Genomic DNA, 26,585 nt, shown 5'->3' with positions numbered 1-26,585 from the left:
TGTGTGTGTGTGTGTGTGTGTGTGTGTGTGTGTGTGTGTGTGTGTGTGTGGACTCCAGACTGAGATGAAACCAGAGAAAGATGTCTGAACGTGTCTTGGCCTCCCTTGCTGCCAAAGAATGGGTCTCTTCAAAGCGGCTGGTGTTTGCACATTATATTTTCCGTCTGGAAACTCACTTAGACGTGGCTGCATGACTGTGTGAGTTATGGTTTGATTGGGACGCAGCGCAGGGTGAGGCAGAAGGAAATTTCACCCAGTTTCTCCCGATCTGTCTTCACATGGTTGTCGGGTTTTGTTAGAGGGCTGCAGATCCTGACCAACTTTGATGGACGTTGTGACAAATCCAGTAAGCTCAAAGGATAGTTCAGATAGGGTTATGAGCAACTAATATCTTACCTGCTCTAGATAGCTCTTTGAACAACCCCAGTTTGTAAAAACAGTTTAATTCTGACTAGATTCATGAGCTAAAGGCTTGTCTGAGTGGGACCAAGACAAGTGGACTGCTGCCATCTTCAAACACCTCTGAGCTCAAGGCAGTTCACAAAAACATTTTTAAAGCATTCACGTTGCCATCAGTTTTACATTAAATGGTAATTTACATGAATTATGTGGTAATTAGCAATCATAAATAACAGCAGTAACTAGCTGTAGCGCTTCTTGTAAGAATGTTACATTTTTACTGGAATAAAAGCATAATGCAAAACGTCACTATCCCCGACTGTGGTTGTTTTAAGCCCATCAGGATTTTGTGTTTTGTTGTTTATGTTTATGTATTATTGTGTTAAAAGTGATTTATTATTTTATTCCTTGTTTTTATTCAGGTGTTCTTACTGGGCCCATTAGCTTCAGCTGCATTCACTTAGTTATCACCTCTTCCTGCTCACTGTTCATCGTGTGCATTTTGTTCCCAGAGTAGACATAAAAAAAGGCTTTTCAGATTTTTAAAACATTAATAAAATGCTTCATTTCATTCACTCTGTTTTCCTGTCTGTACATTGGGTCCTTTAGTCATCGTCTCACAACAAAGATGTGAGGTTTTAAAAAAATTAGGTCATTCAAAGACCTATCTACAACAAGTAAAATATTTATTAGTTATAACTTTTCAACAGAGCCCCACTTTAAAATATCTGAATTGTTCCTTTTAGTATCAAAGGCAAATATTTTGATTAATGGTAGTTCTTTAAGAACTTTATAGTTTAATTTAACATACTTTCTCGATATTGACTGAATGATAAAAGGGTCAAAGGCGTTTCAACTCTTGTTTATTTGCCTTGATGGGACAGCGAGCATGAACTTTGTTGACCCACAGGGGTGTCTCATGAGTCATTTAATTGCCGGATGGACTGATGCAACTACCAAGATAACAATACCACAAGAATTTACATCCACAAGAACCCCCCGACCTTCGGTTGGAGCTGAGAGAACTTCAGAATAATTTTTATGACAGAAGATGGTTAGTTTTCTGTCAAGTGAATTTATTGGACACAATTATACCGACAGCACACTTTAACAGAGGCTTCACAGTTGATGATGCAAGTCAGACTAAATCTCCCTGCATCCTCCATCTGAAGCTGCAAAATTGTCTCTCACTGATGTTTACTTGTGGTTCCTAGAATTTACAAAAACAGAATGGGAGGAAGATCCTTCAGTTATCAGGCTCCTCTCTTGTGGAACCAACTTCCAGTTTCTGTCCGTGAGGCTGACACATTATCCAGTTTTAAAACTAGGCTTAAGACTTTCCTTTTTGCTAAATCCTTTTAAAAGGGAGCTTTTCCTTTCCACTGTTGCCACTGTGCTTGCTCAGGATGGGAGACAGCAACGAAGCCAAGATTCAACTTGTCTGCTGGATTCCTTAGATAGAGAACTTTACTAATTGGCTTTTATGTATGTGAATATTCCTGTAAAGTGCCCTGAGACAACTTTGTTGTGATTTGGCGCTTTATAAATAAACTGAACTGAATTGAATTGATGTAGTTGTGGCCTGAAGATCGCGTCATTTAGTTCTGAGAGCAGCTTTGCCTGCTCCTTCTGAACACAAGACCCAGGCTGAACTTTATCTCACAGGAGTGTGTGTGTGTGATTGGCCAGAAGATTGTGGATGTGTTTGTCGATACGGAAATGTGCTTGGACATTCAGCTGTACGACTCCAAACAAACTAACGTATAATGCAGCGGAAGGAGTTTCCCAGCAGCTCTGCGTCTGTGTCTCGTGGACCGTGAAAAGCGTGTGCAAGAATGAACTTCCCGCAACTACGTGACTGTGAGTTGACTGTTCGGCTTCGAAGGAATATCATGGTCAAGGTTTCTTTATTGTCATTCACATCATATGCGGTACATGTGGTGGAACGAAATTGTTTACACAGAGTTCCAGTTACATCCAACAAAAGTCCAAATTGTAAAGAAAAACAGTAATAAGATCAAATATGTGAACTAAGAAATACGCTAAACTAAGAATACCCTAAACACTAACAACACTCTATTAACAAGTCTGTTGGAGTCAGCCTCCCACCATCACAGATGTCTGCACCTCCAGATGCAGGAAGAGGGTCACCTGCATCATGAAGGATCCCACTCACCCAGCACACACACTTTTTATTCTGCTCCCCTCAGGAAGGAGGTTAAGAAGCATTAAGTGTAGAACCACTAGACTGAGGAACAGCTTCTACCCTGAGGCTGTTAGACTCATGAATCTCTAACTAGAATAATCACTGTGAAAAATCACATCATGCTGCTGATCTGTTTCATGCTGCTGATCTGTTTCATGTTGCTGCTGATCTGTTTCATGTTGATGTGTTCATGCGTGCACATCTGCTCAGTGCTCACACAGACTCATGTTAGTGCTGCTGTTCGATGTAATGTTTTTATGCTGTTGATGCTCAGCATATTTTTAGTTGATGTTTTTCTTAGTTCATATCTTAGATCTTATCACAGTTTTTCTTTTACATTTTATTGTGGGATGTAACTGGGACCCTGTGTACATATTTTCGTTCCACCACATGTACCTAACGACAAATACAGAAACTCTGACTCTCTGACTCTGACACTAATTATATGCAGGGCTCTTAAGAGACAAACACTAAATTGGGACCGCTGTGGCTCAGTGGTTAGAGCAATTGTCCTCCATTGACAGAGTCGGAGGTTTGATTCCATCACTATGCAGTGACATGTTGGTGTCCATGGGCAAGACACTGAACCGCTCATTGCCTTTGGTGTGTGTGCCATCTGATTAAACTCTTTAGGATAATTTCTACAGAAGAGTGCTGTAGAATGTGTGGGTAGACATGGGCATAGAATGTGCTTTGATTAGCTTTGGCTAGAAACACCCTATATCAGTACAGCCCATTTACTATAAATGAACAATGAGATCAAGGTAATTGTCCTGCAAGAACACACCTTGATTAAGTGCAGATCAGAAGAAAGATTAACACAAATTTCTGCAGCAATTAAACTATCCAAAATAACTTCAGTTGCCATCTTTTTGGCAAAGAAAACTTGTTAATTAGAGAAACAGAAGGTCTTACTGTTGGATAATAACTAACAACTCATTAGTTAGTTTGAATGAGATCCAGTCTCAGTTTTTAGATGAGAAAACCCTTCAAGTAGAAAATTAGCCTTTTTCATTAGCGTGGCCTAACTAAAGCATGATACTTTAATCCCAAGACAGATTGTCATGACTTAGTTTAATGACTTTTATCAGTCACTTTGAAATAAAAGCTCTTTAGTAGCATCCCTTTCATTAAACACAGGGGTGGACGCATTATGCTGTGGGATTGATTTTCTGCAAAAGGGGCAATGAGTTAGGCAAGAGAGAAGAAACATTCAGAGGATAGCAGCATGAAGAGTTTTACCAGAGGGCTCAGAACACCAGGTTCAGAAAAAAGTTTGACTTTTTTACGAGACAACTTGAACCACAGAGAGAACAGGAATGTTTTTTATGAAAACTTTAAAGAAGACTGAAACAGTTCGAACCTGGATTCAGTTAATAATCTCTGGATGAATGAACATCAACAATTCCCATCATTCCAACCTAACGGGCATTTAGCATTTCAACCAAAAAAAAAAGAAAACCTTGCAAATGATCCTTATGCCAAGCAATGATTTCCAACTGGACTGCCATTTTCAAGGTCTAAATACTTGTTTAAATGATATATTAAAATTTTCATTTTACTTTTTATGCACTACACAGATTCTCAAACAGTGGTGGTGTCACAGTTTTGTACAGTATCACTGTGAAAAAAAAAAAAAAGTGGCAAACATGAAAGGATTTTGAAACATTTGGTGCGATTGTGCAGTTTTCAGGGGTTTTTAATGTGGAGAATTTTGAATCTACAAGGACTTATACTGACAAAGGGCAATAATGTTTTTGCTTGTTTTCATTCGTCTGCTGTGTTAGCAAAAAACATTTCATTCGGTTTTAATGAAACTCTCAGAATCTCATCTGTAACTGATAAACGTTTGGAGTTCAAGATGGCATTCAAGATGGCCGCCTGAGCAAAACAATCCTATCAAGCACAAAACCGGCCATAACGCAGTCAGTTTTACATTTATAGAACTAACATTTTCATTGATAGAAGCTAAAGGTCATCCCTAACAAATACTCTGAACACTAACTGACTGAGTAAGATCAGTGGTTAAAACTTTAGCTTTAACAGTTGGAGTCAACTCATTTAGTAAAATATCTTATGAAGCACAGGATAGATTTAATCACTGCATACAGTATATCAAGGTTCAAGGTGACTTTATTGTCATTTGGATCACATGTGGTTTATGAGGAGGAACGAAATTGTGTACTCAAGGTCCCAGTTACAGCCAACAACAACAAAAAAAATATATAAAAAGAAACAGTATACAAGGATCTAAGATGTGCTAAACATTAATAATGTAAAATAATACGATGTATTAAACAACAGCCTGAACACGAGTCTGTTGTGAGCAGATGGGTATGACTATAGCAGCTTATGGTCATAAATCAGCAGCACAGATAAAGTGTCAAATGTCCAATTAAAGAGTCATCACAGTGATTATTCTGGTTAGAGATTCATGAGTCTAACAGCCTCAGGGTAGAAGCTGTTCCTCAGTCTAGTGGTTCTACACTTAATGCTCCTCAACCTCCTTCCTGCGAGGAGCGGGGCAAAAAGTGTGTGTGCTGGGTGAGTGAGGTCCTTCATCATGCAGGTGGCCCTCTTCCTGCATCTGGAGGTGTAGATGTCTGTGATGGTGGGGAGACTGACTCCAACAGATTTCTGTGCAGCCTTCACCACTCTCTGCAAAGCTTTTCTTTTTGCAGCTGTGCAGCCTCCATGCCACACGTTGATGCTGGAGCACAGGATGCTCTCCACTGCACACCTGTAGAAGGAGGTGAGGACTGAGCTTCCCAGACCAGCTCTTCTCAGCCGCCTGAGGAAGTAGAGTCTCTGATGAGCTTTCTTGATCAGACTGGTGGTGTTGTTGCTCCAGCTGAGGTTGTCGTTCAGGTGCACACCCAAGTACTTGTGGCTGGAGACCACTTCCACTGCAGATCCTCTTATGTTCAGGGAGGTGTAGGTGTGTTTGTTCCTTCTGAAGTCCACAATCATCTCCTTTGTCTTTTTCACATTGATGTGAAGGTTATTCTCTTTGCACCAGCTCTCCAGGTGTTCCACCTCTTGCCTGTAGCTGGACTCATCATTGTTTGTGATGCATCCCACCACCGCTGTATCATCTGCAAACTTTACAATGTGACAGCCTGGATGGGTAGCTGCACAATCATACATGAGCAGAGTGAACAGGAGAGGGCTCAACACACAGCCCTGAGGGGAGCCAGTGCTGAGGGTTATGGTGGAAGACGAGAAGTTGTGGATCTACACAGATCATGATTTGTTTGTTAAGAAATCCAGAACCCAGTTGCATAGGGAGGGAATTAGTCCTAGTGTGGGTAGTTTGTCCATCAGGGTCTTGGGGATCATGGTGTTGAAGGCAGATGTGAAGTCCACAAAGAGCATACAGACGTAGGAGTCCTTCTGCTCCAGGGGGGTGAGAGCAGTGCGGACCACAGAGGAGATGGCATCCTCTGTTATCTATAAATATCTAAATATACAGTGCCTTGCGAAAGTATTCGACCCCCTTGAACTTTTCAACCTTTTGCCACATTTCAGGCTTCAAACATAAAGATATAAAATTTTAATTTTTTGTGAAGAATCAACAACAAGTGGGACACAATTGTGAAGTGGAATGAAATTTATTGGATGTGTCAAACTTTTTTAACAAATAAAAAACTGAAAAGTGGGACGTGCAATATTATTCGGCCCCCTTGCGTTAATACTTTGTAGCGCCGCCTTTTGCTGCAGTTCCAGCTGCAAGTCTCTTGGGGTTTGTCTCTATCAGTTTTGCACAAGGAGAGACTGAAATTCTTGCCCATTCTTCTTTGCAAAACAGCTCGAGCTCAGTGAGGTTGGATGGAGAGCGTTTGTGAACAGCAGTCTTCAGCTCTTTCCACAGATTCTCGATTGGATTCAGGTCTGGACTTTGACTTGGCCATTCCAACACCTGGATACGTTTATTTGTGAACCATTCCATTGTAGATTTGTCTTTATGTTTTGGATCATTGTCTTGTTGGAAGATAAATCTCCGTCCCAGTCTCAGTTCTCTTGCAGACTCGAACAGGTTTTCTTCCAGAATGGTCCAGTATTTGGCCCCATCCATCTTCCCATCAATTCTGACCATCTTCCCTGTCCCTGCTGACAAAAAGCAGGCCCAAACCATGATGCTGCCACCACCATGTTTGACAGCGGGGATGGTGTGTTTGGGGTGATGAGCTGTGTTGCTTTATGCCAAACATATCGTTTTGCATTGTGGCCAAACAGTTTGATTTTGGTTTCATCTGACCAGAGCACCTTCTTCCACATGTTTGGTGTGTCTCCCAGGTGCTTGTGACAAACTTTAAACAACACTTTTTATGGATATCTTTGAGAAATGGCTTTCTTCTTGCCACTCTTCCATAAAGGCCAGATTTGTGCAGTGTACAACTGATTGTTGTCCTATGGACAGACTCTCCCACCTCAGCTGTAGATCTCTGCAGTTCATCCAGAGTGATCATGGACCTCTTGGCTGCATCTCTGATCAGTCTTCTCCTTGTTCGAGATGAAAGTTTAGAGGGACGGCCGGGTCTTGGTAGATTTGCAGTGGTCTGATACTCCTTCCATTTCAATATGATTGCTTGCACAGTGCTCCTTGGGATGTTTAAAGCTTGGGAAATATTTTCGTATCCAAATCCGGCTTTAAACTTCTCCACAACAGTATCTCGGACCTGCTTGGTGTGTTCCTTGGTCTTCATGATGCTCTCTGCGCTTTGAACAGAACCCTGAGACTATCACAGAGCAGGTGCATTTATACGGAGACTTGATTACACACAAGTGGATTCTATTTATCATCATCAGTCATTTGGGACAACATTGGATCATTCATAGATCCTCACTGAACTTCTGGAGTGAGTTTGCTGCACTGAAAGTAAAGGGGCCCAATAATACACGCCCCACTTTTCAATTTTTTATTTGTTAAAAAAGTTTGACACATCCAATAAATTTCATTCCACTTCACGATTGTGTCCCACTTGTTGATTCTTCACAAAAAATTACAATTTTATATCTTTATGTTTGAAGCCTGAAATGTGGCAAAAGGTTGAAAAGTTCAAGGGGGCCGAATACTTTCACAAGGCATGGTGTATATATATAATTCATTTTAGCTAACAGAAAATTTGATATAATTTTTTCCAAATCTAGAAATATTGAGATCAAATTGGACGTGGTAGTCGGTGACAGTCATGCACAACCCATACTCCAAGCGCTATAACAGACTTCATGAGTCCACACAATTTCACATGAGATTGTGCTCAATGTAATTTGAATCAAACGAAACTAGTTAAAACTTTATTTCTCAGCATGAGATGATCTTACTTTAAAACTGGCACAATCTGAATCTTCACATGATATAAAAGCCATTTCAGTGGCATGCTCACAGACTTTTATTCCTCCTAGGATGAAATGAAAAACATTTTGAAGCTCCAACAAAAGTAGGGCCACGGTTCACGTGTCTCCTCCACAGAAGAACAGAACTAAAGGAAACCCAGTGGAACATCTCCAGTTTACATGTGTTTGTTTAAGTAGCATTTCTGTCCCTTTCTGAGGTGTTTATATTAAAAAAGTCTATAGTATCAGAGGATGGAAGAGGTTCGGCTGTGAGACAATAGTATAAATATACAGCAGACAACTGCGGGGGGTGGGGGTGGGTTTGTTTGTGGTGGTGTTGGTCTCGGCTCGTCTGTAAGGAGGACTGCTCGCACCTCCTTCCTGAGGACAAGCACGCACACATCTCAGTATGAAACACAGGAACATCTTAACAAAACCAGGCATCCTGTTATTCTCTCTAATTGGAAAGAAGCAATGTCTAAACTGTGCTACACACTCACACATGCACACACACGCACACACACACAAACTCACACATGTTTCATAACACCTATAAATATGATTAATATGTCTTGGTTTGAGAGCCATTATTGCCCCAGCATGGCTTTCAATAAAATCAGTGCAAAGCTATTTTTGGAAATTGGACTTGACATCCTAAAGACCCTGGGCCTCCATCACCACCACCACCCCCACCCCCCACCCCCAGCTCTGCAACCTTTCTCCTCGATCCCTTTGACACAAACCGTGGTCATTATTTAAAATAAAAAGTGTCACATCAATTCATCAATTACCCAGGGAGCAAAGAAGACCATCCTCTGAACGTATAGAAAAACGTGAATTTCTGAGTTTCACATTTGGACGCAGTGCTCCTGCCACTTTATGGGGGATGCTAGTGCTTGTTCTGTGTTAAAGAGCTGCAGGAATATGTGTGAGTGATGAAACAACACACGCAGCCCACTGATGGTTTCTCTTCGCCTGAGCTGTGAGACAGAAAAATAACAAGACGGATCACTGAGAGGCACACGAGAATGAAGATGAGGCCGGCCGCTGAGTCGTTATCACATTGATTAACCTCTTTTTAAAAAGTGTTATTTCAGATATGACAGCTTTCAATGCCGTAACTATTGTAATAAAGATGGTGGCTGTACAGTAATCCATTATAGGTGGAGCTCCAGATAAACCTCTGTCAGTGAATACAGCCACGATGACACATATCGATTTGTGAACAAACGTGTTTGTCCAAAACAAACTCTTTAGAGGTCAGGAGGGATTACCAAAATGGATTTGACTATTGATGAGCGGATGTGTTTGTGCTCAATGCAGCAATCATAAGAAATTAATCTTTCACACATTCTTAAACTTTCAACCTTTGCGTAGCCGACCGCTCTAGATTAAATGTTTTAGTACACTACATCATGTATGAAACCCTTTTTTAAAACAAAGCTTGTACTTCTTTCTAATTTTCTGCTACTGAAGGCAAACACTAATGGCTTGTTTGTAATGTTTGGCAAAGGTTGGTTGAGAACCCAAGGGTCCAGGCAGGTTAAACTCCCCCCTCCCCAGCTAACCAGTGGAGTTATGTTTAAGGAGCTGACAGCACTCAAGTGAAAACAAGGAGCTTTTTATCTACGGACAGGCATGATTGGCACGTGGGAGCAGGTTTGATTGCAAATTGCTGACAGGTGGACAGGAGGATGGCAAGGCAGAATGGCTGTGGGTCACGATGAGCCGGAAAACAGTGACCTAAAACTGCCAGGCTGAACCGGCAACAAAAAACACGGTCAGAAAAAAAACAAAAAAACTGAACATGCTGAAAAATCAAGTACAGAGAATGAAAACAGCAAAAAAGATCTAGTAAACAAAAAGTCCACAAAACCACAAAACCACATAGCTGGTGTGTGGTTGTTTGTCTATAATTCAACTAAACTGCTCAGGGGGGCACAGTTCCTGAAAGACAGCAGCTCAGGGGCCGGACATCCAGTGATTAAAGTCATTATGCAAATAAACCAAGTATTACAATGATCTGTTACATTTTAAATTTGTTTATTTTGTTACATTGAATCATAAATGCAACAAACAGAACCCAAACCCAGACCCCCCCCCCCCCCCCACACACACACACAGTTAAAAAAAAAATTTTTTTTTTAAAATGAACTCATTGGTGGGCCGGACTGGAGTCACACGTGGGGCACTTCTGGCCCGCAGGCCACCAGGTGAGTAGCCCTGGCCTATTGTGTTAGCAAAATATCTCATAAACCACTGGATGTATTTGAACGAAACTCTCAGAAAGTAACTGTTGGATGTAGATCTACCACTGATGAACATTTGAAGTCCAGTTCAAAATGGCCACCACAGCTAATGAACTTTAACCAGCACAAAAAACAGCTACATCACAGCTACGTTTATGGATAGAGCTAAAATTGGATGCATTAGCTGAAAATTATCCTTAACACATACTCTGAGCCCTAACACATTTCAGACCATTTAGCAACATTGCATGAATGGGCGACATGCATTCCTCCATAAACAGACAGGCTTTTAATTTATTTTTTGCTCCAAATAATCGTTGGAGGAACCTCCTTAATTTCTGGACTGACCTTAGTTGTTGCTTTCTCTTGATGCCACCTTTTGTCATAATTAATCAGAAACATTGAAAAACTGTTTTAATAAGACATTAATACATCATATTGGTTTTTTATATGCAAAAAAAGTATAGACATAAGGTTCACAGAAAAATGCACCTTTTTTATTATGTAAATTACACTTTCTATCAAACAAAAACTTTTAACCATCTTGCAACATTTTATTTGAAGATTTTAATGTAAAAAATGATATGCTTTTTTTTTATCCTAATGTTGATCCAAAAAGACTACAGACAGTGGAAGAAATTTATAAGCAACATATTTTGTTATTGACATAAAAATGTGAAAATAACTGTAATCATTTTTTCAATGTTCTCAAGATAAAATAGTTTCATACTAACTATCAAACACTTCAATAGGTTTAGCCTCTAGCAATAATTCTTTTCAAACCAATAAAAATTCTTGACGTTAATTGTGTTTCTAAGTAAGTGAATTAGATTTATTAAGAAACCTCTTCACCAAACTCCACTAACATTAAACAAAACACAAAATTCTACTGAAATATACTTTGTATGTTGCTAAAAGGGACAATTTGAAAAGATTCCTACATAAAAATGTTTAAAGGAAATTAAATCCAAATTTATCAATAAATTCTTGTTTATTTGTGAACACAATTAACCAGGACTGAACAAAGTTTAAAATAGACTGACAGTTTTGCTCGGCCGAATGAAAAAGAAAATAAGAAAACACTTGAAAAGACTAAGTATAGAAGATACAAAACAGTGCTCGCATGCTTGTCAAGATAATTTGCCAACTTCTGATTGCTCGAGAGAGAGAAAGAGAGTCTTGTTGGCCGAGGGACCCAAATGATAAGAGCCAAACACAGAAAATAAAAAAAGAAACTAAGTGAAAAACACTAAACATCTCTAAAAAAAGCTATCAGGGTCTTTAAAGGATCAGCCAGAGTTTTAAAAAAGATGAGATGATGCTCGATTTCTGACTGGAAAATATAAAAACAAGCATTAAAAACAAAAATCTGTGGGTCAGCAGGAGTTGAAGCTGCTTTTTTTTTCTTTAAACTGCCTTGTTGACAGCTGGATCAGCATGACCCTAAAGCTAAAAGAGAGGCTTCTCTTCTGAACAGTAACCAGAGGAACAAAATCAACAAGATCATAAAACTTGATTAAACTGCATCAGCTTCCTTTAGGTTTCTAGAAGAATGTCATTCTATAGGTGTTCAAAAACTCAGCCAAGTTAAAGTCTAACCTCCTGATGAGCTGGACTCAGATTAAAGTGGAATTAACCATTTTGGTGCAGGACAGCTAAAAGGAATTCTGAAGACTTTTGTGGACAAAATAAAACAAGGAGCTCAGTGTCCCTTGCCCCGACGTGGGTTATTAGGGCCCCATCCTGGAGCCAGGCCTGAGGGAGGGGCTCGTCGACGAGTGACTAGGTCTCTACCCATGGGGCCCGGTCGGGCTCAGCCCGAACGAGCAACATGAATTTGTCTTCATGTGGGCCCACCACCTGCAGGAGGGGCCATACAAGTTGGATGCATGATTACATGTGCAGTGGCCGAAGGCAGTGGCCGAAGGCAGGGGCCTTGGCGTTTTGACCCTGGCTTACCAAAATTGTCTCTTAGGACATGGAATGTTGCCTCTCTGACAGGGAAGGAGCCTGAGCTTGTGTGTGAGGTTGAAAGGTACTGATTAGATATAGTTGAGCTCACCTCAAAGCACATCATGGGCTCTGGAACCGATCTCCTTGAGACAAGCTAGACTTTATTCCACTCTAGAGTTGCCCATGGTGAGAGGCACCCATCTGGTGTGGGTCTACTTTTAGCCCCCCGACTTGGCACCTGTGTGTTGGAGTATTCCCCAGCAGATGAGAGGGTAGCTTTCCTGTGTCTTGGGTGGGGGGACGGGCTCTGACGGTTGTTTGTACCTACATGCCGAAAGGCAGTTTAGAGTATCAGGCCTTCTTGAAGTCCTTTTGCTGAGGTGCTGGAAGGTGCTCCAGCTGGGGACTCCTTTATTCTGCTGGGGGACTTCAATGCCCACATGGGTAATGACAGTGTGATTTAGAGGGACGTGATTGGGAGGAATGGCCTCTCTGATCTGAACCCGAATGGTGTTCTGTTGTTGGGCTTCTGCTAGTCATAGTTTGTCCATCACAAACAACACGTTTGAACATAAGGGTGTCCCTAAGTACACTTAGCACCAGGATGCCCTAGGTCATAGATCAATGATTGACTTCATAGTTGTGCCATCTGATTTTTGACCATTTGTTTTGGACACTCGGGTGAAGAGAGGAGAGGAGTGGAGGAAGATGTTGGAAAGACTTGATAGACCCAAACATGTAGTGAGGGGCTGTTAAGAACACCTGGCAGAAGAACCCGTCAGAAAGATCTCCAACTCACACCTCCAGGAGAGATTTAACCACATCCCAGCTGAGGTGGGGGACATTGAGTTCAAGTGGGCCATGTTCCACACCTCAGTTGTTGAGGTGGCTGCCTTGAGCTGTGGCCAAAAGGTTGTCAGTACTTCTTGCAGTGACCATCCACAAACTCTGTGGTGGACACCCTGGGTTAGGGAGACTGTCAAGTTGAAGAAGGAGTCCTATCTGTTCTTGTTGGCTAATGGAACTTCAGAGGCAGCTGAGGAGTACGAGAGGGCTAAGTTATTCACAGTCTTGGCTGATGCTGAGGCAAAAGCTTGGATGTGGGAGGAGTTTGGTGAGGCTTTGGATAAAGACCCTTGGTCGACTCTAAGAAGATTCTGGCAAACCATCAGGCCATGAAGGAAGGGAGGCAGCACTTTATTAACACTGTGTTTAGTGAAGGTGAGGTGCTGTTGACCTCAACCAGTGATGTTGTCGGGAGGTGGAAGGAATACTTCTCGGATCTTCTTAAGCCCACCGACATGTCTTCCTTGGAGGAAACTGAGTCAGGTGACTTTGGGGTTGGTCTGTCCATAACCGTGGCTGAAGTCACCAAAGTAACTAAAAAGCTCTGCAGCAGCAGGGTTCCAGGGATGGATGAAATCCACCCGGATTTCCTTAAGGCTCTGGATGTTGTGGGGCTGTCTTGGTTGACACACCTTTGCAACATGTGTGGACAGTGGGGGCAGTACCACTGAATTGGCAGACTGGAGTGGTGGTCCCCCTCTTCAAAAATGGGGACCAGAGGGTGTTCTCCAATTATAAGGGCATCACTCTCCATAGCCTCCCTGGTAAGGTGTATTCGGGGGTACTGGAGAAGTGAGTCCGATTGTTGGTTGAACCTCAAATCCAGGAGGAACAATGCAGGTTCTGTTCTGGCTGTGGAACACTGGACCAGCTCGTTACCCTCACTAGGGTCCTCGAGGGGTCATTTGCCCATCCAGTCTACATGTGTTTTGTAGACTTGGAGAAGGTGGTCAACCGTGTTCCTTAGGGTAAATTGTTCCATGCATATGAGATTGGAGGCCTATTGCTATGGGCTGTTCAGTCCCTATACAAGTGGTTCAAGAGTTTGGTTTGCACTGCTGGCAGTAATTCGAACCCCTTAAGGGTGAGAGTTGGACTTTGACAAGGCTGACCATTGTCACCGATTCTGTTCATAACTTTTATTGTCAGAATTTCTCAGTGCAGGGGCCAGAAGGAGTTTGGTTTGGTGGCTTCAGGATTCCACCTCTGATATTTGTGGATGATGTGGTCCTGTTGGCATCATTGTGTTATAATCTTCAGCTCTCACTGGAGCAGTTTGAAGCTAAGTGTGAAGCAGCTGGGATGAGAATCAGCACCTCTAATTCTGAGGCAATGGTCCTCAGTTGGAAAAGTGGGGTTTGCTCTCTTCAGGTCGAGGGTGAGTTTCTGCCTCAAGTGGAGGAGTTCAAGTATCTTGGAGTTTTCTTCACGAGTCAGGGAAGAATGGAGCGTGAGATTGACAGTCGGATTGGAGCAGCATCAGCACTATTGCGGACTCTGTGCTGATCCATTGTGGTGAAGAAGGAGCCGAGCTGTAAAGCAAAGCTCTTTGTTTACTGGTCAGTCTACATTCCTACCCTCAAGTATGGCCACAAATTTTGGGTAGTGACTGAAAGAATGAAATTGTGGACACAGGCGGTTGAAGTGAGTTTCCTCCGCAGGGTAGCTGGACTCTCCCTTAGAGATAGGTTGAGAAGTTCAGTTATCTGGAAGAGACTCAGAGTAGAACCTCTGCTCCTCCACATTGAGAGGAGTCAGTTGAGGTGGTTCGGGCATCTGGTAAGGATGTTCCCGTGACACCTCCCTAGGGAGGTGCTTTGGACATGTCTGACTGGGAAGAGACTATTGGGAAGACCCAGGACACACTGGAGGGACTATGTCTTTTGATTGGCCTGGGCACACCTTGGAGTCATCCAAGAAGAGCTGGAAGAGGTGGTTGTGGAGAGAGATGTCCGGGCCTCCCTGCTCAAGCTGCTGCCCTTGTGACTTGTCTTTGGAACAAGCAGAAGATGATGGATGGATGGATGGATGGATTCATGGATGGATGGACAACTAAAATGAATCAGCTTAGATCAGATGACGTTTTATTAAGTTTGAAACATTATTTAGGTTGATTTAGCAGCATTATGTTGCATTCTTAGTTTAGTGTATTTCTTAGTTCATATCTTAGATCTTATTAACTGTTTTTCTTTACAATTTGTATTTTTGTCGGATGTAACTGGGACCCTATGTACATAGTTTCATTCCACCTCATGTACCACATGTGATGTGAATGACGATAAAGACACCTTGACCTTGATCTTGACCTTGATACAGTTTACTTTTCTTTGTTAAAAATAATGGAATTGATCAACTCATTTATTCTTTTTTGTTTAATAAATAGATTCTATTTGGAGTTTTAGTTTCAGTTGACTCTCCAATCCTAAGCTGGTCCAAAGTTTTCTGGGGCCCTTAAACAGAAATTGATGAGTTCCCCACCCCACCATTTCTGCTGAGTCGCCCCACCCCAACTTCAGCCCCACTATAACCTGCTTAATATTATCTGTGTTTAATCGTATATGAATTGTACATTCATTTCAAATATTTGTTTATGGTTCACTGGTGAAAAATGTTAAAATAAACCAGCAGACAACCATTTCATGATTACACCAGAATGTCTGTTGCTTAACAAACACGTCAGTTTGTTCGTTTTTCTAACAGTGTATCAGATAAAGACACATTATTTTTACTTGGTCAAGATATGTTTTGTTTGATAGAACTTCTGTAACATTTTCTGAGCAGCCACTTTGTGTTTGCTAAGGCCAATCATTTGTGGCCGTCTTGAATTGGGTTGACTCCAAAATTAATCAGCTGTAGATGTACATCCATTGATTACTTTCTAAGAGTTTAATTACAATCTGTCTAGTGGTTCATGAGATATTTGCTTAACAAAAAAACTAACTCAAGCACACACATAAAAACCAAGGCAATTAAATTATTGCCTTTCATGGCGGTGGACAATATAAGTGTCAACCTAAGTTTCACAGTGCTCTTGGGGACCACCTGCTGGTGTGGAGGCCTTAAGCAGCTCCATAGTTGACTGCCTCAGGTCAGATCATTTTACAATTTACTAATGTGCATGCATAAAATTGGGCACCACACCCTTGAACAGTATTGTGGCTATTTCTGGTCTGTGTTTAACTCCATTGTTTTGGTTCGTTACACCTGCTTTTTTATTGATTTTTATATGCATTTTTATTTATAAATTAGTTTTATTAGCATTTTACGTTGTGAGCAAAATGTGCTGGGTGTCAGAATGATTGCAGAGCAGCTGAAACAGAGTTTGATATGAATATTGTTTAGAACAAGTGTATTTCAATGAACCAGAAGAAGGCCTAATATTCTAGAGCACAAAGCAATGTAAAATACTAACTTTGAGCATGTGCATTAGTAACTGTAAAAAGGTCAATGGTTGTCAGTTTGTATTTTGGTGTCAATTAAAAAGAAACTTTTGTTTCGTATGCAGTCATGTGAAGTGGTGTTCTGTTCAGCTATGTCTGATTTTCATAATGGAAAATGTCAAAGCGTAAAAAGTAAAGAAAAGCGACAGCAGCCATGTTACGCATCATTTGCTTTTGCTGCAAAATGTTATTTGACCAAAAAAATGTACATATCATATATACTGTATAATACTAAAATATATATCTCTCATGATCTGATAAAGAAAAGCATGTATACAGATGTTCTTGTTTAGTATTTATGTCTAAAAGCCCTGAAGAAAATCCTATGCCCCATCAGGGACACTGTAAATGAAAAGGAGTGACTAGTGTTCCACTTTAAATAAGTTACATCAACTTGGCTGGCTGTTCACAAAAGGTCTTTAGTTTTACCTATTATGGTTTTGGCTCTTTGTTTTGTTTTTGAGGTAATCCTTTTTTAGAGGTTTCATTGTGTTTAGGATTAGTTTGGGTTGATTTTTATTGCCTCTAGATGTCCTCTGTTGTCCCCATTTCCACCACCTGTCTCCCATCTGTAGACCTGTTTTCATTTACCATCACTCTCCCACTGCAAATACTTTATTTTTTATCAGATCCTCTGCCGACCGGTGTGTATCCTGACATGCTCGCTGTTTCAGTGTTTGCATTTGTTTTCATATTAAAGACTCAGTTTATCCTGAAACCGTCTCCATTGTGCCTGCGTTTGTGCTCCGTAACTTATTTCACTAATAAAAGGGCCGTTACAAAGTTACACAGTCAGGTTGGATTGGGTTGACCAAATATTGGGTAAAAAAACAAAACGACCCGGTTGTATTGGAGATGAGTTATCACAGTCTGTCATTTTATGCCAGAGGTTGACCAAGTCGGACGTGACCGGATCTCTGCTTTATGATGCAAAAGGAAAGATAAAACAGTAAAAGCAACTTGAAAGACCTGCTGTCTTTGTTAATAGTTTTACTTGTCACTAGTCTGTCGGTTTGGAAAATTAAAACAGCATTAGTTGGTGCTGGCTAGCTGAAAAGTCGGCACACGATGTCAAACCATCATTTTTAGTTGGGCGAAAACACTGTTGTGTTGTGGAAAACTGATAGACAAGGGAAGCAGATTATTTTGTTTTTTTATCTCTTATTCCTTCAAGCAAATACAAGAATGATGTAAGGATATGAATGTCCATGTAAACTCCAGCAGTTCGGAGACTAAATGACCCGACGGTGTAATCTGAGCTGAAGATGCTACACCTAGTCCACATAAAACTTATTTTCTAATAACTCACAGCTGTAAAGCTTCTCATTAAATGTTCATATTCAATATATTCAGCATCCTGCTGTTTATGATAATTGACTAAACAAAGACCATCAATTCAGATTAATTTGAACAGTCTAGTTTATGTAATACCACTTAAAAACAATTTAAGATAAAACATAAAATAACATGTAAAATATACAAACTTCTTTCAAGAAACTAACAGGAGAAAAAAAAATAGCATGATTATATAAAATGCTTTGTCTTCTCGCCTCTCGCCCCCATCCCTGTTTTCAGCACAATGTAATGGTTTGGTTATTTATATTTCAGGTTTATATTCACTCAAGATAATGGACACGTCCAGATCTCTAGATAATCTTTGCATATATATTTAAAGTAACAAAAACTACCTGTGATTAAAATGTCCCCAACAGACGTATGTGTGCGTGTTGCATGGTGACCTAAGTGTGTCGGTACCATTTTAATTTTTTTTAGGATATAATATTGTACTTTATACACTGCATTATAAGTATCTATAGTTGTAGATACTTATAATACTTACTACTTTGTGAGCACGATAAGTATTTGTAACTTAGTCTGAAATGTTTAATATAACAACTTTAAATGAAATATATAGGTGAACAGATTTGGCTCACTATTTGGCAACAAACTGATCAGTTTAGTCTCTCTGTCACTCTTAATTAATGCATAATAAGCAGTTATTAATGATTTATAAGGTGTTTATAGAATAATTAATAATGTATCTATAAAATATTTATTATAAATCTTTAAGGGGAGCCTTATTGTAAAGTGATACCAGTGTGTCCACAGCAGCTTTACATTTGATCCTTCTTCTCGGTCTTGCAGACGGAAAAAATTAAACATTTTCTGTTTGGAAGTTTCTTCTTGTTAGACGTGTGATCATTCACAGCAACGTCTCGCTATTTAGTCAACGTTCTCCCAAAACCAACAAGTCTCCTCCTTGTACAGTGTGTTCTGGTGACTGCGTACACAGATGTCCAACTTATAACAAGGAACATTTTGGGTTTTTCTTTTTATCTCAGCCTGTTAGGGAAGGCATTGAACCCTTCACACCTGGGATACAGCCAGGTGGAGCAGCGGACAGCTATAAATGCCTGGGGAGCAGTTAGAGATTAGGTGTCTTGCTCAGAGACACCATGACATGTGGGAATGGCTGGAAGTCAAACCTGCAACTTTCTGGTCGGCTGCCCTACCTCTACCCCATCTCGGCCCCCTTAGTAGCTTAATTAGTAGCTGTACTTGAACAAATTATGCATTTTACCCCCATTTCTAAGTAGAAAGGTTAACTCACTCTGAGTTAAAACTTCCCAAAGTCTGAACTTGACCCAGAGCTGAGTTAAAAATGTTGTTAACCCTTCAGTTTTAAGTGTGTGCATATTCTAACAGATATGAGACTTGAGAGGTTAAAACACTGTTCTAAACCGAGCTAAACTATCTCATGAACGCTGCAGGTTTTTCATCTGCTTGTCTAAATGAAAATATACAAATAATTTTGAATCACCGATTTTTTTTCCATCATGTAATCAGAATGAACATAAATAGGTTAGTTATTTTATCTGTAAAAACAGTGGAATTCTACACAGTAACTGCGTTTGCATCTTAGTTGTTTAATCAAGGACTGATTGACACCATTAAAAAAAAACACACACACAACTGATTGTAATCTTGACGTCCGTTCAGCTCAATTTGTTCCCAGTCCAAAGCAGAAAAGGAAAAATAAGGCTTCAAAAGTTCTAACGAATGACTCGAGGTGTGGGAATAGATGCTCGCTTTCTATTAAGTCCAACACCAAAACAAGATATTTACAGAACCTGTCCCAGATAGGTGAGCTCAGTGTGGGTGAGGAGGGCTGCCTATAGATGTTGAGACCTCACAGATCTGAGGTCACCGTCGGTCTGACAGGAAGAACGCAGCTCTTCTTTCATGTGAAAATCTGCAGTGATAGATGAGAGACAAGCATCTGCAGCCTCACATGACCAAACACACTCACGTACACAACCCTGGCACGCCATGCATTGCAACCAGCACACACACACACACACCACCGACCGGAGCCCTCTCACCTCCCACGTTACATATCGGAGACAGCACGCAGTGGAAGGAGCTGGGTTAATAACAAGTGTGAAAACGGAAATCCCACTCTGTGGGTGAGAGCCAACGAACACCGAGGGAGCAGCAAGAGGCGAGAGCTGCAGTCAAATCAGACTTAAAGAATGTCAGCTCAGACTCACACCGGGGACCACGCACTCAAACAACAAGTCCTCTTTGGAAAGAGCTTTGAAGAAAGGAAGGATTTCACCGTTCTGCTTTGAGAAGAAACAAATGGCAGTTTCATTTTGTGGCCCACTCCGTCAGGAGACTGTTGAACTTTTATGCTTTTCTTTCTCGTCTAAAATGCGCATAAAATAAACCCGTAACATGTTTTGTTTCAGATTATCAGTATTCTGCACGTGAGACTGTAAGGACAAACGTAGCATTGAGGAGGAGGAGGGGGGCTTGGTCCTTGGCAGGTTGTTCTGTAGTGTTACATAAAGAGGCCCCTCCTGTTTTGGATACATTACATTTAGTGTCTCGCTGAGAATACCTTCAGGCTAAATTACCCCCACCACCTTCCCCGAGGACTAATGTGTGAGGATGTGATGAGCTGCAGTCTGAAGCCAGAGGCATAAACACACTCCCATATGACTACACACACACACACACACATTCATATCGGCTGACAGAGGCCCGAGCAGGTCAGGGAATCAGACAAATGATCATCTAAAATTTAAATGACAGCACAATAAGCCCTTGTGTGTTTTGCCTCATGCAGTTTCTATATAAACCAGATGTTTTCTTAACCTTTTCGGCACGCAGCTGTGCCGGTACGGGCATTTCTCTGCAGTGTACTGTTTAATTTCCTCTGCAGGTCCTGAAACAGGCCTGCTGGTGTCTGTCGCATTGTGCAGTCTCTGCGGCATCGACGAGGCTTTGGAGACAACTGAATCAGATCCGAGCGAGGCCACCTACAGATTAACGAAAAGTGAGACAACGTTGCAAAGATAACAGCATTTGTTTGGGTAAGCCTGCAAAGAATTCCTTCAAGTGCTGTATCACGTATTAAAGTTTGGAAACTACAGTCTGGGCTTTGTTTTGACGTTATGGAGTAAATGTTACAGTTTGAAAACAATATGTCTGTAGAATAAAAATGAGAATCAAATCAAGGGATTATATAAACAGAAGTCGCGGTCAGAGGAATAACATTTAACAAACTTGTGGCTGTGATTGGGGGAGTGGTGGCGCAGAGGCTAGAGAAGGTGCACCTGTGATCGGAAGGTCGCTGGTTTGACTCCTGGACTGTCAACATCAAAATCTGTGGGGAAAAGGTGAAGCACCCACACCTGTTGGTCACCTGCTTCAAACGTTATCAACCATTAAATGGTCGTTATTATTATCATCCCCATAAGTTGCGTTCAGACTGTACCTCCAAGGTTTAAAGGTATGTTCTTATCGCTGATAATACGGTCAGTGTTAGGTTAAGGCTCAAGGGTCAGGGGTTAAGATTGGGGTCAGGTATAAGGTTAGGTTAAGGAAAATAGTTTAAAAAAGCTAAAACAAGCTTCCAGTTTTAGACACGGGCGAAGCTGAATATTATCACTGTTAAGAGCGTACCTTTAAACCTACTAGGAGGTAGGAGGGACAGTCTGAACGCAACCTATGGGGATGATAACAACTAATAACGGACATTCAATGGGTGATAACATTTGAAGCCGCTGCACCTTTCTCCATCCTCATTTGCTCCACTCTGGGCCCTTGAGCAAGGCCCTTAACCCCCATCTGCTCCCCTGGGTGCCTTAGCTAGCAGCTCTCGGCTCCATACGGAGGGCTGTGGTAGCTTGGTGGTCTGTGGCTGCGTCAGGAAGGGCATCCAGCATTAAAACAATTGCCAAGTCTTTGTGTGAGATAGCCCGACGTGGCGAGCCCTGAGGAGGGGAGCAGTCGAAAGAAGAAAAAAATAAAATAAAATGCGTGTCTGTGACTACATTAATATAGTTGTTTATGATAAACTCTACTAGGATGGCTGTGGCTAAGTGGTTAGAGCAGTCGTTCTCCAATGCGAGAGTTCGGGGTTTGATTCCACCAGCAGTCACATGGCGAAGTGTCCCTGGGCAAGACACTGAACCCCTCATTGTCTCCGATGTGTGTCCCGTCGGTGTATGAATGCGATAAAGCTCTGATTATTCTTTGTATCGATATAGTAGAGTGCTGTATGAATGGGTAAACGAGGACACAGATTGTAAAGTGCTTTGAGTATTTTGACAAGATAGAAAGGCGCTATGTAAGTACAACACAATCCATTTACCTTTTACTACATGTAAACTCACGTTTAGGTATGGTGACCAATCATAGGAGTGAATGAGGCTCTCACAGTTCCACCCATACATGATCTGAGCTGGTCGTTTATAAACTTAGGGGTTGAGAACCCACTGCAGGTCAAAAGACATCAAGTTGGGGTCCTCAGATACATACATTTAAATGTAACAATTATCACTAATGACATATAGTTACTCATAATCATTACAAAAGATAAAACGTTGCACTTAAAGACCTTTTTTTTTGGGAAGAAATTAACACCCACAGCCATAGTTTAGGACCAAGATCATCTTATGTTAAAAAAAAAAAAAATTAGTTGTTGTCATTTGATCAAACCTTAAAAATTATGTCATGCTATATTGTTGAGGATTACGCTCAGCTACTACCACACCAACATTAGCTCAATGTTTGTAAAATTAGCTGTTACAGCTTTTGTTGTGTTTGAAAATATCACTTAGCTGCAGCCGCCATCTTGAATGGGGTTGGCACGACAAGTTAATCAGAGTAAAAAAAAATAAAAATCACTTAATAAGAATTTCTTTAAAATCTGTACATTGGTTCATGAGATATTTTGCTAACAGACACAGTTGAATCCATTAGTTAATGACAAAGCTTTATAAAACACATCTTGTCGGATATAAATCCGAGCCACGACCACCCCTGAGGTGTTCTGTAAAACTGACTGAGTTATAACTATTTTTGTGTTAGCTTAGCCACTTAGCTGTGGCACCCATATTTAATGGGGTTGACAACAAAAGGTAATGAGTTACGGCGATGAGCTCAACGATTTATTTCTGAGAGTTTCATTAAAATGTATCTTGTGGTTTATGAGACAGTTTGCTAAAGCTCATGCACTCACAGACACAAGCAAAACCATGCTTCAAACAAACTTCTCCTCCGGCAGCGGGTGATAATTAACTGATTTTAAAACGTAATAGCACAGTAGTTGAGATTGTCTGACATAATATCTTTATTTATTTGGGTTATTGTACTGTAAAACAGGATTTCGTCAGTGTGTGGTGTCAGCTTGATAAACTTTTGGTGATTTATTTCAGATAAGATGAAATTACAAGTTAAACATGTCTTGGCTACAAAAATGGTTAATTTATTTTTACCAACTGAATCGTAATTTCATGCTATCTGTGGAAAATCAGTCAGGGAAGAGCGCTCAAATATTTGGCATTCTCTCTGTTTTGGACTTGATCCCTCCCCCTCCATCCTTCGTGATGCTTCTTTCTGGATTTGAGCCCGTTTTAACGCACAGAACATCATGTCCAGGGAGTGTCTTTCAGTCAAACAACATTTGGTGAATTTTGGAACAACTGAAAAATAATGAATGCATCAAGACAAGATCCTCTAAGACAAACTGATTTCAACAAGATGCATGATTTCTTGTGGATAAAAGACTTTCAGATTTAAAGTATTGTTGCATCAGTTTTTGAAATTTCATTTAAATGACCAAACGCTATGAATCAGGCTGATTTGAAGACTGAACAATTCAACAATTATCTGTAAAATATCCCTGATCAACTTTACAGAAACAAAGTTTAGACAACTGACCATTTTATTCAACTGAATTTAATCAGCTGGTAACTAAAAATCAATCGAAGGTTTTCACAACATGCATGAAGTGATGTAAGAACAAATTCTGTTTGTTCACTTCACCTAAAACTCCAGAGCAGCCCTTTCACTCACTGCCAACATGTTAGATTTTACAGTACGGACGCAACTAATTCAATAAACACGGGGTGATCATTTATTATACCAAATCTTTCATAAAGGGTTTAAATGTTGAACATGTAAATGACAAATAAAGGTAGCTTTGTGGGACGCAGAACCTACCTATGGGTAAGGCCAGGAAGAAGGGCAGCCAGCAGAGGATAAACATGCCCACTACAACTCCCAGAGTCTTAGCAGCCTTCTTCTCCCGGGAAAACTTGAGAAGTTTCACAGTGAGGGAGCTTCTCGCCTGGTGCGCGCGGCCCTTGCCTGCGCCCGAGCTGCCGGAGTGATGGTCCTCCTGCACCTGAGAGCCCTTGTGGATCCTGAGGGTCAGCTCGCTGGTGTTCATCCTCTCGCGCATCACCCCCGCCTCCAGGTTCTTGGTGGTCCTTTTGGCCACGATGTACACGCGGCAGTACATCGCCAGGATGACGGCGAGCGGGATGTAAAAGGAGCCGAGGGAGGAGAAGAGCGCGTAAAACGGCTCCTCGGTGATCAGGCACACCGAGTCGTCCGGGGACGGCGGCTGCTTCCATCCGAGCAGGGGTCCGATGGAGATGACCACGGACAGCACCCAGACCCCCAGCATGGCCAGCAGAGCGCGCCTCTCCGTCACGATCCCCGGGTACTGCAGCGGGTGGCTCACCCCGATGTAGCGGTCGATGGAGATTACGCACAGGCTCATGATGGACGCGGTGCAGCACAGGACGTCCAGCGCAGCCCAGATGTCACAGAAGATCCTGCCGAACACCCAGCGGTCTAGGATCTCCAGGGTGGCGGACACCGGCAGCACCGTGGTGCCCAGCAGCAGGTCGGCCATTGCCAGGTTGATGATGAAGTAGTTGGTCGGGGTGCGCAGGTGTCTGTTGCACACCACGGACAGAATGACGAGGATGTTGCCCGCGATGGCGAACACGATGAAAGCCCCCAGCACCAACCCGAGCGGGATGGCTCGGCTGAGGTCCACCTTCGTGTCGTTCCTCCCAGGGCTGCTGCTGTTGGTGCTGTTGGTGAAGTCGAGTTCCGAGGAACCATTTTTCCACAAGTTTGTGACATTGTCAGTGCTCCAACTCATTTTGATTTACGACGTCCTCCATAGCAGGCTTTCAGATGTCCGCAACTTATAAATAAAGACCCGAATTGAAGTGGTCCAAGTGCGCTTCGTGTCCGCATTGGGTCAGATCCGCTCCAAGAAACCCGGGGTTCTTTCATTACGCATGCCGCTCAGTCTGCGTCCTCCTGTCTGAGGGCTCAGTGAGGAACTGAGGGTGGAAGCAGTCCTCCTGCCTCCTCTCTCCCACACAGAGCTGCCTCAAACTGACCCAACATCCCCCCAAAAAAGCAAGTACGCATGACGCAGCGCGCGGAGACGTGACTCCCCAGAAATAACGCACAGGATTCTTACAGAGCTACAGTGGGTTTTTCAGGAGAAAAACTTTGGTTTTCATCGCTCCTGCTTTTTTGTTTTGTTCTCATTTTAGGAGATGGGGGCACTTTGGACAGCCACAGTTTTTACTGAGCCTATTTTTAATATTTTTCTCACGAGGGGAGTGAGAGGAAACTGGACAATAACCATGCTGAAACAGCCACATAGTTTAAATCTCGTTTAAAGGAGCTTTGTTTTTGGCATGGTTTTAAAAGTAAATTAGAAAAAATAAATAAACACACGGATTTTTATTTATTTATTAGGGTATATATGTTTTGCCATATTTTTTGCGATACATTAATACATTCAATCGGTTTAAAGTGAGATTTTCAGTCAGTCAGCTCTCAAAGCCATAAGCTCAGAAAGTAGAATTGATTAAAATCTCAGATATTTCTGCTGAATTCCTATTTTGGTCAAAAACGGAGGGATTCCTCAAAGTAATCTTATGTTGGGTTTGAGCTCAGTTAGTGAGGAGTGACTGATTTAATGGGCTAAGAGCCAGTGGGGCTTTAGTTTGGTCTCAAGCAAGATATAGGACCCCCCAAACCCCTGCTCCATTATCAGATATCAGATGGCTTATTGAGGGGAATGAATCTTATGAAACCATCTTGCTCTGATGTTGGATTTTTCTGTTTTTCGTTCCTGAAATCAATCTCTTGACCAAATATGGTGACCTCCAAAGGTTATGTTTGCTGAGTGTCTTAACTTTAACGACCACAAAGACTTCTTCTCAACCATAAAAGACACAGCTGAGCAGTTCAAACGCTCCGTTAGGAGTCCAGGGCCTGGATGCATAAAACTTTCTGTAGTAATCAGGCCTAGAACTACTTGTATATAAACAAAGGCAGAAATGTACAAAAGCTGTTATATTCTATTGTTAAAACACAGAACAAAAACATCATTTTACTCATACATGCACTGGATGCATGAGGGATCTTAATAAGTGAAACTAACACCTGAAGACTATCTTTATTTTTTAAGAAGAAGAAAGTGCTACTGTATGTATTATCATCATCATATGTTTGATAAAATTAATTTTCTGCATTTAACCCATCACATGTGAGATACACCCAGGTGGATCAGCAGGCAGCTATGTAAGCGCCCGGGGAGCAATTAAGGATTAGACATCTTGCTCAAGGACACCATTACATGTAGACATGGCGGGGAGTTGAACCTGTGACTTCCTGGTCCCAAGTCAGCTGCCCTACCTCTACACCACAGCCACCCTGCAGGAGACAGGATTCAGAGCTAACAGACTAAATTTATAGGGAATTTATTTTTTACTATTTATAAAGTGGGGTTCTGTGAAAAAAATAAACAATTACTATCTTACC

At 41.5% G+C, this 26,585-nt stretch overlaps 1 protein-coding gene across 1 annotated transcript in view; it reads right to left on the bottom strand.

Annotated features, from left to right (window-relative positions):
* Positions 1-25,199, bottom strand: part of LOC119409024 (alpha-1A adrenergic receptor-like) — a 28,814-nt gene extending 3,615 nt beyond the window's left edge. Inside the window, exon 1 of the mRNA XM_037675885.1 lies at positions 23,946-25,199. Within this exon, the coding sequence (XP_037531813.1) occupies positions 23,946-24,900 (955 nt within the window). The 5' untranslated portion in view covers positions 24,901-25,199. The remainder of the gene's footprint in view (positions 1-23,945) is intronic.
* Between the last annotated feature and the right edge of the window lie 1,386 nt (positions 25,200-26,585).

Source organism: Nematolebias whitei, chromosome 4 (genome assembly GCF_014905685.2).
Source record: "Nematolebias whitei isolate Nwh7 chromosome 4, NemWhi1, whole genome shotgun sequence".
NCBI classification, from domain to species: domain Eukaryota; kingdom Metazoa; phylum Chordata; class Actinopteri; order Cyprinodontiformes; family Rivulidae; genus Nematolebias; species Nematolebias whitei.
The sequence above is the reverse complement of the archived record's forward strand: the minus strand, read 5'-3'. Positions and strand labels throughout refer to the sequence as shown.